The sequence below is a fragment of the Trachurus japonicus genome, chromosome 14 (assembly GCF_045865225.1).
Source record: "Trachurus japonicus isolate A0001 chromosome 14, Traja_1.0".
In the NCBI taxonomy this organism is placed as follows: Eukaryota; Metazoa; Chordata; class Actinopteri; order Carangiformes; family Carangidae; genus Trachurus; species Trachurus japonicus.
This window is the reverse complement of record NC_140920.1, coordinates 24,539,530-24,553,247: the sequence shown is the minus strand read 5'-3', so window position 1 is coordinate 24,553,247 and position 13,718 is coordinate 24,539,530. Positions and strand designations below refer to the sequence as shown.

At 41.7% G+C, this 13,718-nt stretch overlaps 2 protein-coding genes across 3 annotated transcripts; one reads left to right on the top strand and one right to left on the bottom strand.

Annotated features, from left to right (window-relative positions):
• Positions 1 to 891: 891 nt before the first annotated feature.
• Positions 892 to 3,935, bottom strand: haus1 (HAUS augmin-like complex, subunit 1). The gene is made up of 9 exons (XM_085798474.1): positions 3,791 to 3,935; positions 3,515 to 3,689; positions 2,702 to 2,837; positions 2,446 to 2,580; positions 2,126 to 2,249; positions 1,499 to 1,564; positions 1,312 to 1,383; positions 1,104 to 1,151; positions 892 to 1,015 (listed from the first exon to the last, which is right to left on the bottom strand). The coding sequence occupies exons 1-9, from the start codon at positions 3,809 to 3,811 to the stop codon at positions 971 to 973; spliced, it is 822 nt and encodes a 273-aa protein (XP_085654600.1). The 5' UTR covers positions 3,812 to 3,935; the 3' UTR covers positions 892 to 970.
• A 585-nt stretch (positions 3,936 to 4,520) lies between these two features.
• Positions 4,521 to 10,808, top strand: mis18a (MIS18 kinetochore protein A). Of its 2 annotated transcripts, XM_085798476.1 has the most exons (6): positions 4,521 to 4,922; positions 6,074 to 6,140; positions 6,405 to 6,527; positions 7,040 to 7,142; positions 10,029 to 10,134; positions 10,413 to 10,537. In XM_085798476.1, the coding sequence occupies exons 1-5, from the start codon at positions 4,604 to 4,606 to the stop codon at positions 10,107 to 10,109; spliced, it is 693 nt and encodes a 230-aa protein (XP_085654602.1). In that variant the 5' UTR covers positions 4,521 to 4,603; the 3' UTR covers positions 10,110 to 10,134; positions 10,413 to 10,537. The 2 variants fall into 2 exon arrangements, with proteins under 2 accessions (XP_085654602.1, XP_085654601.1); XM_085798475.1 differs by having other exon boundaries at positions 4,525 to 4,922; positions 10,029 to 10,808.
• Positions 10,809 to 13,718: the final 2,910 nt, after the last annotated feature.

Sequence of the window (13,718 nt, the reverse complement as noted above, 5' to 3'; positions counted from 1 at the left end):
AATCTCCATGTCAGACCTACAACAGTCAAGCTGACGGAGACGTTGGGGTCTCCACGCTCAGAGGGGACGGGCAAGGGGGGGATGGAATTGAGAGGTGACATTTTGCATACAAACTGGACAGCAGACATCCCCCTCTTCCACCAGAGTTAGCTCCGTTTGCTGTACTTTAGCTTTAGGCGCACAGGGAGTGGCTCCACAAAAACAGCCTTTCATGTGCTGTTATCCCTCCAAAGCCGCTGGAATTTTGTTGTCAAACGGAAAAAATTTCCTGGACTTTGTTTTTTGAGACGACCCTCAGACATATAGGTTAAACAGGAAGGCAAATTACATGGGAGTGAATGTACTCATAACACGATTAGAGTCATGTTTTGTGGTACGGTGAGAAAGGCCCTTCGGTACATCTCAAAGATTCTTATCAACCTACAGAAACATACCTAATGGATGAGGCAAATTTAGGAATAAACTTGATTAAAGAAAATATTGCCACGACATGATGACAAACTTATTCAACCACATGGCGAGACAACCCCATGAATGAACTGCAGAGACCAAGACAAAACATTTGATTAGTGTTTTGTGTAACAGAGATAAAGACAATCAGTCCAACTGAAGGGACGAGAGGTTGTTTAACACATATTCTTAACTTACAAAGATTTGTACAGTAAATGAGTCAAAAAGAAGTAATAATTTGTTTGCCGTGGACTGTTAATGGTGTCTGTGCATGTTTTCAAAAGCTAACTTAATAGATTTTGGAGATTTAAGCAAATATAAAAAAGAATGTTTGAGGATAATAAATTGTAATTTGCAAAACTGAGAATCTGATGGTTTCCTATAAATATAATACAATAGCTCAGTAAGGCATTCAACGGCTGACATAACACAGGGGCTCTCTGGACAGACACATAACTTTAATACACTTTATTTTTCAAAAACAGAAAAACAGAAATGATTTTAATAAAACAGAACATTTTTACTTGAAATCCACATTCATCTCAAACTGGGAATCGAGGGCAGCCTGTAAGTAAGGAAACACAGTTGCCTTCAGATAAAACAGGGAGCATCCATATATTGTTTGTGAAAGAATGGACTTCTTAGATACTCACCAATTCTCTTTTTGCTTCCTCTATCTTCACTATAGCAAGAGACGGATTCTGTTGAGGTTTAGAGGGGGAAAACAATCAGTAAAACCAACTGCAGCAACACATTTCCTAAAAAGTGAAGATTAGTTCAGTGTTCATGGACTTAAACATAAAGCAGGATTCTGAAAGAAGAAGAGGGAATGATGTGAGACAAGACTGAAAACAAACATACTGGGCTCAGGTCCATGTACGGCTCCAGCTTCTTTGCGAGGGGGATTATTTCTTGTTTCAGAGTGGTGACTTCCTGCAGAGAGGACAAATAAGATGACACGTTTTAAACCCTGTGAAAGCACAAAAGCGCTACAGCGTTTTTCATTTCCATGGTGATGACGGTGGTGCATGTGTACAAGCTTAAATACCTCAGAGAGCTGCACAACGGCCTGGTGGGTGATAGAATTGTCCATCTTCCTGGATACAAGTTGAGCCTGTAGGATCGATAGAACTGGATAAAGCTCCACGTCAACACTCTGGCACGGCGGCGATATTATGAAATCCTGGTCTCTCCCGACAATGATACGAAGGGCGTTACATGTTGGCATCACCTCTGTTTTCTAAACCAGAGGCCGTAACTTGATGCCCGCATTAAATCCAGGTCAGAGAACACCCTGTCAGTCAGCAAACTATTTAATCAATTTATTTACTTTTGGCAAAGTTTGTCTCCTCTCCAGTTTTTAGACACTCTTCTCATCCCCTCCATCTTTCACCCTTCTAATTGATTATTTTTATGCCATTGCTTGTTTGATTTTTTTTTTTAATTGGAGGCAGCGGACATCAATAATTTATGCCGCTTTCAGCTGCATAGTGACTTGATATTAGTAACATTTTGTTCAGTCTCCTAACCCAGCACGACTGCCCCACTCAGACACCAATATCTCAGCAGAGACAGGATGAAATAATACAACCTTTTCCTTCATAACAGTATATTGTATCATGTACCAACACCTTAAGAAGCACAATGCAGCTAGTACAGATGCAGAACAACGTACCTCTGCTCTCTCCCGTCTGTTGCTGAGCTCTTTAGATTTTGCCCTCACAAAATCCATGTTGAGCAGTCTCTCCTCTGCCTTAGCGCTCTCCACCGCTTGAGATTTAACTGTTTTATTGATGTCCCTGAGGATGATTAAGAGAAGAGAGTAAAGATGAAGAACAAGCAGGTAGCAGAAAATGTTATATCTGTTCTAACTTTTGGCATGTGTCTTTATACAGTATGTGAAAGCCCACGGATGTTTATTTGTGTTTACTGTGATAATGATAAAAACTCAAATAATCACATAATGCATCAGTACAGCAGCATGCATGTTCTTACTCTTGCAAGTTGCCCCTCAGCACCAGAGTAGCACCGAGTCTTTTCCTGAGGCCTCTGAGCTCCCTCTCAAGTTTTCTGTTTGACTTCTCCGCTTCCAGGAGTTGGTTGGTAAGGTTGTTCACTGCCGGCATGAAGCTACGCAAGAAATGATAACAAAGATGACACAAAGATGTTTCCTTTCCTCTCCTAGTTGTCATGTCTTTCCTCACAGACCGGTGACAAGGAAACAGACGCTGACAGTGTAACAATACATTACCTCCCCAGTGATGTGTCTCTCACTCCAAGCACCATGGCGTTGTCCACTAAAGCAGACAGGTAGTCAGCAGCAGGCTTTGACAGGCTTGCATGGGACAGGTCAACACCTTGTAGAAGAACATCCTGGAGATGAGCACCTGGTGGAGAAAACACATGTTAGATCTCCGACATGCTGTCAGTACTTTGTTAATGATTCTTAGTTTTGGCTATTCCTGTCAGTATTAATAACATTTAATATTTTACTGAACACGTGATCTGGAAAAGGAGAGACTTTGCTAAGAAACACAAATGATCATACATTATTTTTTAAACAAAGAGTGAATCCTAGTTTTTGAAATGGCAACATATTTTTTCTCCTGGTACAGATTTAATTCAGATCAACAGGCGGGTTTCTCACAAAACAAATCTAACCACTAAGAACTAAATATGACAGTGAAATAAGCGTGGCCCACTAGTGACCACTGGGATGAATGTTGATTTATTTGTAGGAGACAGTATTGGTATATCATACACAGTAGCAATGTTAATAAGAATTGCTTTATTTTGGATCTAAATTGTGTTCAGCACAGTTAATAGCAACTCTTATTGTGGATGATATGTCATCAGGAACAGGACTTAAATCTGATAATTATGATTTGCTGAAATTATGATCAAAGCTAGTGTCCTATAGAACAGTGTAGCTAGGTGTTTAGTAAATAAAAGGTAAAACGTTTTATTTTGAATTATTTAATGAAAAGAATAATATCACAGTGGCACAAACAGAGTGATATCAGTGACTTTCAGAGCACTGGCCTCTACTCTACCACTGACTCACCATCAGCCTGGTACTCTGATGCTTTCTGCTTCAGGTCCTCTATGAGCAGAGCCGTGTCGCTGCACCGGGCCTCACTGGACTCAGCCAGCTGGTACAGGACGTCCACCGTCCGGGTGTTCACCTCGAACTGCGGCACCGGCTGATCCCCAAACACCGCGCTGAGCCAGCTGTTCACCTGAGGAGCCACAGAGGACCGGAGGTAAACAAATAAGTTAGCAACAACCCCAGTCCCTGTATTAACCTGCAACATCGCGTTACCGAAGCAGTAAACGTTACCTTCTTGATCTTATCACACATTATGGATTAAAAAAAAGATGCAAAACTCCAAAACAACGAATCTCATCAAAACTTCCAGATGTCCTGCAGCTCCAGGAAAAACGAGAACTATTTAATGTTTGGTTTCGCGCCCCTACAATTATGCTAATCACTTCCTAGTTGCCAACCAATGAAAAATAGGTTCATTATGACGTTTACCAACAACGACTATTTATATATATATATATTTTAAACTACCAAATAGAAATAGACGAAAACTGGTGACTGATTAAGTTGAGTACAAGCGAGATAGGCAATAGAAGACAATTAATTTCACTTTTTAAACAATGTTATCCGGTCCACGTTTCAAAGATAAATAAAACTGGTCAAGATAATTCACGAAACTTAACAGCGAAGGGAAACAAACTCCGTGGTCTGTCTCTTATTGTCAATATAAGGTTGTCAAGATGCATGTACGAAACATTGAAAATATACATTTAGAGTTTATATTCGTTTATTGACGTTTAACAAAGGTATAAAAGTAATATAACTCATTGCCATATCCGGCTTGCCATACGTTTGAGTTATCAGGCGTGCAAAAAAATAAATTGATTAAAAACATACATCTATGCTTGCGTCCAGCTCACAAAGAAGTCCTAAGCAAAACCGAGGTATTACATTTCATATCCACTACTAATTTTGCTTCAATTTCCGATGTCAAAACAGGAAAAACAACAGGGTGGCGAGACGAAGTCGGAAGTACGTAGAGGTGAACTCTCACTGTCAACCACCCGCCAAAGTTTGAAACGGTTTGTTTTGGGGGAACTAGTAAAAATGGCGACAAGAGAAAAGTTAACTAAAGCAAAACACCGACAGAAAAGTGTAAGTGCTGCGTTTGACACGTCCAGTTTAGACTCTACCATCGTCGAAACAAAGTCGAAAAAGCATCGACAGAGACGAGTGAACACCACATTTGAAACGTCCAGTGTGGACTCGACCGCCGTGGAAGCGAAGCTGTTCGGTCATGCAGAGGAGGACGAGGACGGTGAGGACGGACCCGTGGTCTTCATCTGCGGGAAGTGCAAACTACCTGTCGGGGACTCACTGGCCTGGGATGGAAGTGAGGACGGCGAAAACCAAATCAAGTTGAAGCGTGAGTATGGGAGTTATACTGGTTTTGTCCGGTTTTTTTTGTTGTGGTATAGAAATAAAAATCATTTTGTCAAAGAGCTTAACAAAAAAAATAAGTGCACTGATATAAAACAGCCAAGACCTGACACGCAAATTCTGGCATACAATGAGAACAAATGAGCATATAGGATAAAAAAAGACAGAAAGTGATAATTACGTATTTACAAAGCTCTGTCACGTGCTAAGAAAGCAAATCATATCAGTATGTTTGCAAAGACATGATCAGTTGCAGAGTGCATCATCGTCCATGGCACAACCCTTTTAGTGAGATAAGATTTAAACTGTTAAGCACACTGTTATCACCACAATCTATTACATAAAATCAAATGATATTGTATTGAATGTACCCTGACAATTAAATCCATATTAAAGCAGAAGTAAGCGATCCGGTCGTTTTGGCTAATGCTGCGTTCCAGGTAGGCTTTTGAAACCGTAAATTACAGCTTCAAGTCACAACTTACGACTTTGTAGCGTTTCAGGCAACCCACTCGTGTTTTTCCGACCTGTTTTACCTGTGAAAGTCACTATAACGGCCACTCGTAACTTCCGACCCGTGAACTCGTACCAGATTGAACTGGTATGACTTCACAGGTCGGAAAAACACGAGTTACGAGTTTCCTTGAACGCACCATAACAGTCCTCGTCCCTACGTCACCACATTCACGGTGTCCCTTGGCTGCACACACAGCCCTGCATGCCGTTCTCTCCCCTCATTGGATAAAAACTGTAGGATACGATAAATGTTTTCTCCTCGGCTCAGAGCAGAGCAGAGTGACTGACAGACCCGTGTTTCAGACCAAACACTCTATGTAAGTGATTGCTGTCGGAAGATATAACTATTTAAGACTTATATTAACACAAATATATCACTTACTTCTGCTTTAAGATAGCTACTCTAAAAAAAATATGTTCAGACCTCTTTAACCATAAAACAGTTGTCATCCAATCTGAATGCTATCAGCTAAGACTGTTAGATGCATATTGCCTGAAAACTCTTTAGTGATGCACTGATTCACAAACAGCTGTAGACGTCAGGAATTTACACATTTGGAGTATGCGACATGAAGATAATGCTGCATTATGGTGCTGACATTTGTGGTGTTTTGTTCTCAGGGGTCACTGAAAACGTCTTGGTTGGAGACGAGACTCGTCTGTTTGAAGCAGGCAAAAAAGCTCTCTGGTAAGAAAAGTGTTCCCCCCACACCCCTCGGGATCACAAACTACCACCTAATTTTATCAGCCTCATAAAACTACAATTTCATTCAATAATTGAATACAGAGGAAAGAAACATACCCTGATAGTTAACACTAAAATGTGTTTCTTTGGTTCATTTACAAAATTACAGGTGCATTTTTTTGTCACTCATCTGATTGAATCTGTATCACTTTGTTGTCTGATTTGGGCTAAACTCTGCTCATGTTTCTTGTAATTTTCCCACTGCAGCCTGGTCACAGATCTCTTCTGCCAAGGCTGCCACTCTGTGCTCGGTATGGTTTATGCATCAACACCTAAGAACCTGGACCACAAGAGATTTGCATTCTGTTTTGATGTAGCAAGCATCGACAGGTATGTTCAATGCCCGGATTTTTGGTAGGAATATCTGAATACACAGGCACAAGTTAACATTTCCTTGAGTCACTGTTTATTGTCCTGTAAATGAAATAAACATCATGCAGGTGCACTTAATTTCAACCGTTTCCTCATTGACTATATTTGGAAAAATGGACACCAGTATCTTGCCCCAAACTTAAGAACATGGACTCTCATGTAGGAAAACTTTCATCTTAATGACGTTAGCACAACAAAATGTCCCATTTACAAGATTTAGAGATATCGCAATAAACCCAGTGGTGTTGTGTTTAAGGGCATATGGAACTGAAAGCCAAACTCCCATATGTTTTAAATAATGAATTGAAAGTAGGATGAGCTATACTGTGAGTCATGTTCCGAATTTGAAAATTATGCACAGTACCACAGCACATAAGACTGAATGTGATGAGCTTTACACAGGTGATGCATTGGCTGGTGTATTGTGTTGAATTTGCTACTGTTAATATTATACTGTAAATCTTTTTCAGCTATGTTCTTGGCTCTGCAAACCAGATGTTGGCAGCAGAGGGCCCCAAAGAGCAGCCGGTCACACTGGAGTACAGAGGCGCTGTTGAACAACAGCTGACAGAGGTAAATTACACTGCTGCTGCTGCTGCTGCTGCTGCTGCTGCTGCTGCTGCTGCTGCTGCTGCTGCTGCTACTGCTGCTGCTGCTGCTGCTTTTCTTTGTTTGGCTCCTCTGATAGTGTCTTGCTGTGAGTTGTTGCTGTAAAGCTCATTGCAATGTATAACCACACCTATTTTTCCAAACACAGACAAAGTTCAGTCCTTAAGAATTGTATTGTTTTTGTGTGGTTGAAACAAAAAACAAAACACATGAGGAAAGAGCAGATATACACATTACGTCAGTGGCGGCGGCAGTGAGTGTTCTCTTGTGTATCGTCTTGCTTTCAGTGAATTACACACAGCTCTTTCTCATTGATTATCAATGTACAGGTTGCACTCGTGATGACATCAGCTCAGTTCTGGGAAGCCCTCACTGCTCTGATGGGCAGACTCTTAAATCAGACATTACCTCATCTCTCCATGTCACCCCTCTGCAAACAGGTTTATTTTCTCTTCTGTTTTAGAGTAGATTACAACAACAACAAAATACATTTGAAGGACTCAAACATCAACATCCAGATGTTTCTAAGCATACATTTGTATAATTTTCACTTTTAATTCCTTTCATATTTTAACTGTATATTTTTAATTGGGACGTCAGTATTAGAAATCTGAAAATCTACATTTTTCATTGGAGTAATGCACTGATTCCCAAAGTTATTCTAAAGCATCCTTTGTTTGAAAAATACCCATAAATGCTCAAATTGGCCAGTAGGTGGTGATAGCATGCAGGAGTCCCCAGCAGCCCTCCCACACTCTTGAACCAGGGACAATAGCTGTGATGGGGAGCATGCTAAGGAATCTTTGTTGGAGGAAAAACATGTTTTGCTCATGTGCTTTTATCCTTATAGCTGGATGTATTTGTGGTATTTTGTTTACTCTTCACTGCTCAATGAGTTTTCTGCAAGTCAGAACCGATCCATTGTGTTAAGAGCTGACATCTAGCCAGCGTGTTTATTTTAAACGGGTTAGACTACTTATAAACAGAGGATGGAAAAAAAAACACTGCATGTGAGCAGCAGAGCATGAATTGTACTTTCATATTTGTTATGGAGATTCAAAGTCTGTGTGTGTTTGCATTAGCACATTAATTACCATGTCTTTATTGTGTGTGTGACGGCTGTAATTATTTCCCATTATTAATTACTTACGTCCAGCTCTGCTCCACTTTGGAAAAAACAAAACAAACACATTTCTAAGTGAATCAGCTTCACCATGTGTCACTCATACAAAAGGCTCAATGAATAGACACAATTATGTTAATATGTAGGTTATGATAATATGTAGGTTAGCACGTAAATCCACCTTGTCATTGGGTGTGTTTAGTATCAGTGTGAGGGTTAATCTGACTGTTGCTGCTCACTGATTGTATTAATATTTCGTGGTCTTATCGCCATCATCCATCGTTACCCATTGGTGCATTATAACAAGATTATAGAGACCTTTAATGTCATCAAGAACTTAAACCAGTGGTTTCTTCATCGCATCTGAGCCAAATAACCTTCTCTAATTACTTTTCATCAGCATTGTGTTTAAATGTGCGCCCAAAGCTGTTTTGCCAGCTTGACATTAAGTTCATCTCACACACTATGATTGGTATGTGATGAGTTTTCCGTCCGCACCTCTTGTACGCATTGAAATCCAACACTTTTCAGTGGCCTCAAAAATATGTCTGTGGCAACAAGTCAATGATCCAGCTCTGATTTAAATAAATGTCGTGCCTTTTTTTAAAAATGTATGTTATGTGGACAAAGTTCCTGTAGTGTAGCTTTTATTTAGTTTTTCTCTTCTCTTCTTTTTGATCAGTAGATTCATTGATGACTCAATTAGTGTGAAGCTGAATATGAAATTTAAATGGATGAGTCACCTCAGTGGAAATGTTTCTTTGGCTTCTCCCAGAGAAGAGTAACAATACACTATCCATAACAACATTAAAAACATGTATATACATGCAACAGTGCTAATAAGAAGGTAGTTTACACAAAGGGAGCCATACTTAAAAAGTGTTGCTTGATGTAATGTTTAGTGCTTCAGGAAAGAATAATATTGGGATTTTTAAAAAGAAACTATTGAGCAAGTTTAAATCGAACATCTTTGGGTTTGGGGTTGTCGGTCGGACACAACATGATATGCCAGAGGTCACCTGAGGCATTTCGAGCTGATTTTATTAACCAGGTGATTAATTGGATGAGCTTCGAGCTGACAGGTTGTGAAACGTTGAGATGGAAAATCACTATAATTGCTGCCCCACTTCTTTTGTTACATAAAGAAGTAAAACCTTGCTGTTTGTCAAAGTAGGTTATTGGAAAAAAAAAAAGTTTGTCTGGGGCGTCACGAGTGATTTCAGACGACTTCCACTCAGGTCGTACATACACAGTCTTTGTCCTCAGCTATGTATGTGATGACGCCGATGCCCATCAACCTTGCCGCCAGAGTTAATGTATTCTGTCTGTCTGTCTGACTCCTAGACACTTGTTTGGGTGTTCCATCTTGTACACTCACTGACCTGCCAGCCCCCCCCCCCCCCCACCTCCTCCTCTCACCACCACCCCCTCCCCTTCTATACCCATCCATCCTCGACCACTTCCCCTCTGGGTTTTCTCAGCCTCCCTCCTTGTCCCCTTTTTCAAATTATCTTTACTCCTCCTCTCTTTCTTCTTCACTGCTTCCTGCTGCTCCCCTCATTTCCCACCTGTCCAATTTTCTCCTCCGCTTCTTCCCTTGTTGAACCCTCCTGTAACCTCCATCCGCTCTCAACTCATCTTTCTGCTGTGTTCTACCCTTCCTGTTCGCTGGCACGTACATCACGGGCACTGTTAAAAAATCTACCTTCTGTCCCCACCCTCCCCAGATGAAAATGCTGGTCATGTCCATGGCACAGAGGCTGGAGGATATCGAAATCGGCCTTCAGGACGACTGTGATGAGGTGTGACAGTGATGGACGTCAGCCTGTGTGGGTGGGTCCTTTGTCCAGGTGTTGAATATACGGATGTGATACCCTCACTCCCTTTTCCTACTTTTACTCTAAAGCTTCCTCCTCCAAGTTCCATCTCATATATTTTGTCCTAGCTTCACCTTGTGCACAAATACTTACACACACACACAGGCATGTTCCACTCCGCTTTGTTCTGATTACCGATGGTGAAACAAAGACTGCCTGCGCTTGTAATCAATCATGTTGTCAGCTCAACTCCCGTGGCTCATGGCACCATCTTCCCTGCGCGTCTCGGTGCAGAAGGAATGTAAGCTGAGAGCAGAATGTTTATTTGTCCAGGATTTCATCAGGCAAGCTGCACACTCAGCACAACGCCGTATCGATCGGGCCACGCAAGGCCACATACACTCTGTCTTTGTTCTCTTCCTCCAAGGCAGACAGTATTGCTGAATGCATGCTTTCAGTGGCTGGTACTGAACAACAAGAATTCAAGTTGCAACAGGGTTGGGCACATTATTGGGATCATCAAAAGATATCACATATCATTGGAATTTAAAATGTACAGCTTTGTGCCCCTTCGTTTATTGTTATCAGATTCCTCCTTATTGGTTTGTTCATTTTTGTTTTTGTTTGGTTACAGTTGTAAATGCCTGTTTTGTCTCTTGTTCTTTTGTATAATAAAATGTTCACCTGTTTAAAAAAAAAGAGGAAATTATTTTAATATCATTAGTTATTAGTTTTAACATACAGGACTAAAACAAACAAGTTAAAACTGCCAGGATAATCTTTTTGTTTCTGTTTCTCTGTCTTTATTCACCAACAGTCAGTGGATCATCCTGCTTTGTCTCTAATTAGAACTATCCATCTGATTTAGGAGTTAAACAGCAAGTTAAGGGTCTTTGGGGTTGAGTGTGTGTGTGTGGGGGGGTTGGTTATATATTAATGGGTGTGTTTGTTTACCAACTGACCCCTAATGTGCCTAGCAACACTTTCTAAAAAGACAGGAGAAGCAGCTACATGCTGTAGCGGTTGCCCTCCCTCACCCACGAGGTTTCATCAGCCTCACAGAACAACAACAGTTAGAAACGGCCAACCAGCACGCTGTATCCAAGGGCAGGTTGCGATGGCAACTGAGAGCACGTGCTATGCTGAGTGCCTGTTGCCATCTCGTCATCGTGTTCACTGCCGGAGGAACAGCCAGCCAGCTCGCTGGCCGGCATGCCTGTCAACAGACGTTACACCCCCCCACTCATGCTCAGACACATACACGGGGGAGGAGTCCTGAATCCCCCCCCATCCCTCCTCCTCCCTCCGTCACAATCCCACCACCCTAATCTCTGTGTGATGTTTTTCTCTCTGCTAACCCCACCCTCACCCTTCTTTCTCCCTCCCCCTCCCTCTAATTCTCCCCACCCTCAACTGCTGGGAAAAAAAGTCAAAACAACAACAAACAAGCCGCGTGGTGTTTTTTTTTTTTGTTGTTGTTTCTGGTGGTGAGGGTGTTGTTGGTGGGTGGTGTTGTTGTCTTCATCCAGTCCTGGCTTACGGATGAGGTGCCTGAGCAGAATGCGGATGATGCAAGCCGCTCGGCGGTCCAGATGTGCGCCGCTGCTCCCTCTACCAAACTGATTTTTGGAGAATAAAGTCCCAAATGGTTCTGTTGTTCCACTCGGAGTAATAAAGCTTAAAGGCTAGTAGCCGTGTTTGAAGTCAGCATCACTATGAATGGGCTCTGAACTCATTTAGCCGTTTTATATATAGACATGATGTTGCTGGATGCATTGCACTGCTGAGTGCAATTATTGCACCGGGTTCACCCCGTTCACCCCTTAAAGTCTTAACCAATCACTACCAGGCAAATCAAGACCAACACACAAACACACACATGCATCAGTCAGTACATCTACACACATTCTACGAGCACTCGGGGACAAAGGATGAATAATGCAGAGGTAGCGTCTGAGTGAAAGTCGCCTCCCCTCTTTCCCTCCTTTTCACCTTCCCTAAGCAATAAGGAAGCAATGTTGCCATGGAGGCAATGAAGCCTCGGCGCGCCATCAGCCAATTACTGCCTCCGCTGTGTGAAACATCGGACCAATGGCTGCACGGACTGATGCTGCTGTTGCCACAGACACTGAGATCTGATTGGCCAAGCTCTGCTCTTTGATTGAATTTCTGATCTTGTTTTTGAGAGAGAGAGAATCTCAAGGAGTGCCACCTGTGTGCCAACTTAGAAAATATGTTTGTGAAAAGGATTACGAAGGAGAAAGAAAATGTTTCTTTCTAAGAGGCTTAAGAGATGTAAACTCAATGCCACTTTTTTTCTTGTAAAAAACAAAAAGAAGCACTGGTGAAACTTTTTTTTTCATGCTGAGGTATCTGTGTGTGTGTGTGTAAGTGTGTGGGCTTTTGTCCACTCACAAATGAAAACTGCCTCATTTGAATGATCATTTTCATCACAAATTGCTATTAAATTGCCATTTTTTGGCGTCCCCATCATATGATGTGGTTATCCCCTGACAAAGAACCACACCCCACCAGTTGCTCATCGCCTCTTTATGACCAATTTCCAGTTTAACTCTTGACTTCCCGCAGCGTACAGAGTACAACCCTCAGGTCTGTGCTCCATAACAGTCTCATAACGGTGTATTTTCTCATTGCTGTGCTTGTGATATTTCAGCATTAGTTAAGTGAAATCTTTTTTTGTTTTTTTTTAATAATATATTATAATATATTTACTTTGATTATGCTTTTTTTTAAACAGAATACAAAAAAATCTATGTAAAATAATTATGATATAACCAAAAACCAACTAAAAAATGTAATGTAAAATAATTATGATATAATGAAAAACCAACTAAACACGCTTCTACTACCAGTTCTACTAAAAAAAAACTATTTGGGTGAGAAGTCAACTAATTTTTTCCACTTGGTTGCTCACCACTATTTTCCTCAAAATCTCCCTTTAAGATCTAAAGTCATTAAGTAAGTCTGGTCTCATTGTCTCTGTGTCACCCAGACGAGACGGCAGGTCAGTCAGTAAACCTTCCTTCATCAGATTAATCTCAAGAGTCAGTGGTTGTAAGATGATCTCGGTGTCAAGAGCATGTGGGAAATGTAGCCTTGTTTGTTGTAAGTAACAGCACTTCTTTGGCGAAAGCGTCAGATCTCACAATTAAGCCACAGCCTCCTTGTTTCATTAATCACCTTCATCTGTGTCTGTGATGGGACAAGGATGGCCGGCCGGTCAGTGACTCGTCTGACGGCATAACCCAAATCCCCTGTGAGTGCTCAAAGCCTCCTACTTCATTAGAAACATCTGCTTGTTTATTTCCCCCCGTGTCTTTGTGTACGCCGGCGTCTGCCAGGTAGTCTGGCAGCCTCTCACTCTCTCCCCCTCGTCCTCTGCGTGTGTGAGAGGAAGGCGGGTACCGGTCTGTGAGCTTGAACCAGGATGCCCAGGTAGTCTCTGTGTGTGTGTGTCTGTGTGTGTGTGTGACAACGTCCCCGGCGTCCGTTACTGTGCAGCGGGTTAATCGTCTGTTTTTCTCAGACACAAAGGCTCATCCTGTTGCCAGTGACACCCTGGTGTGAGTTGTGTCTGTG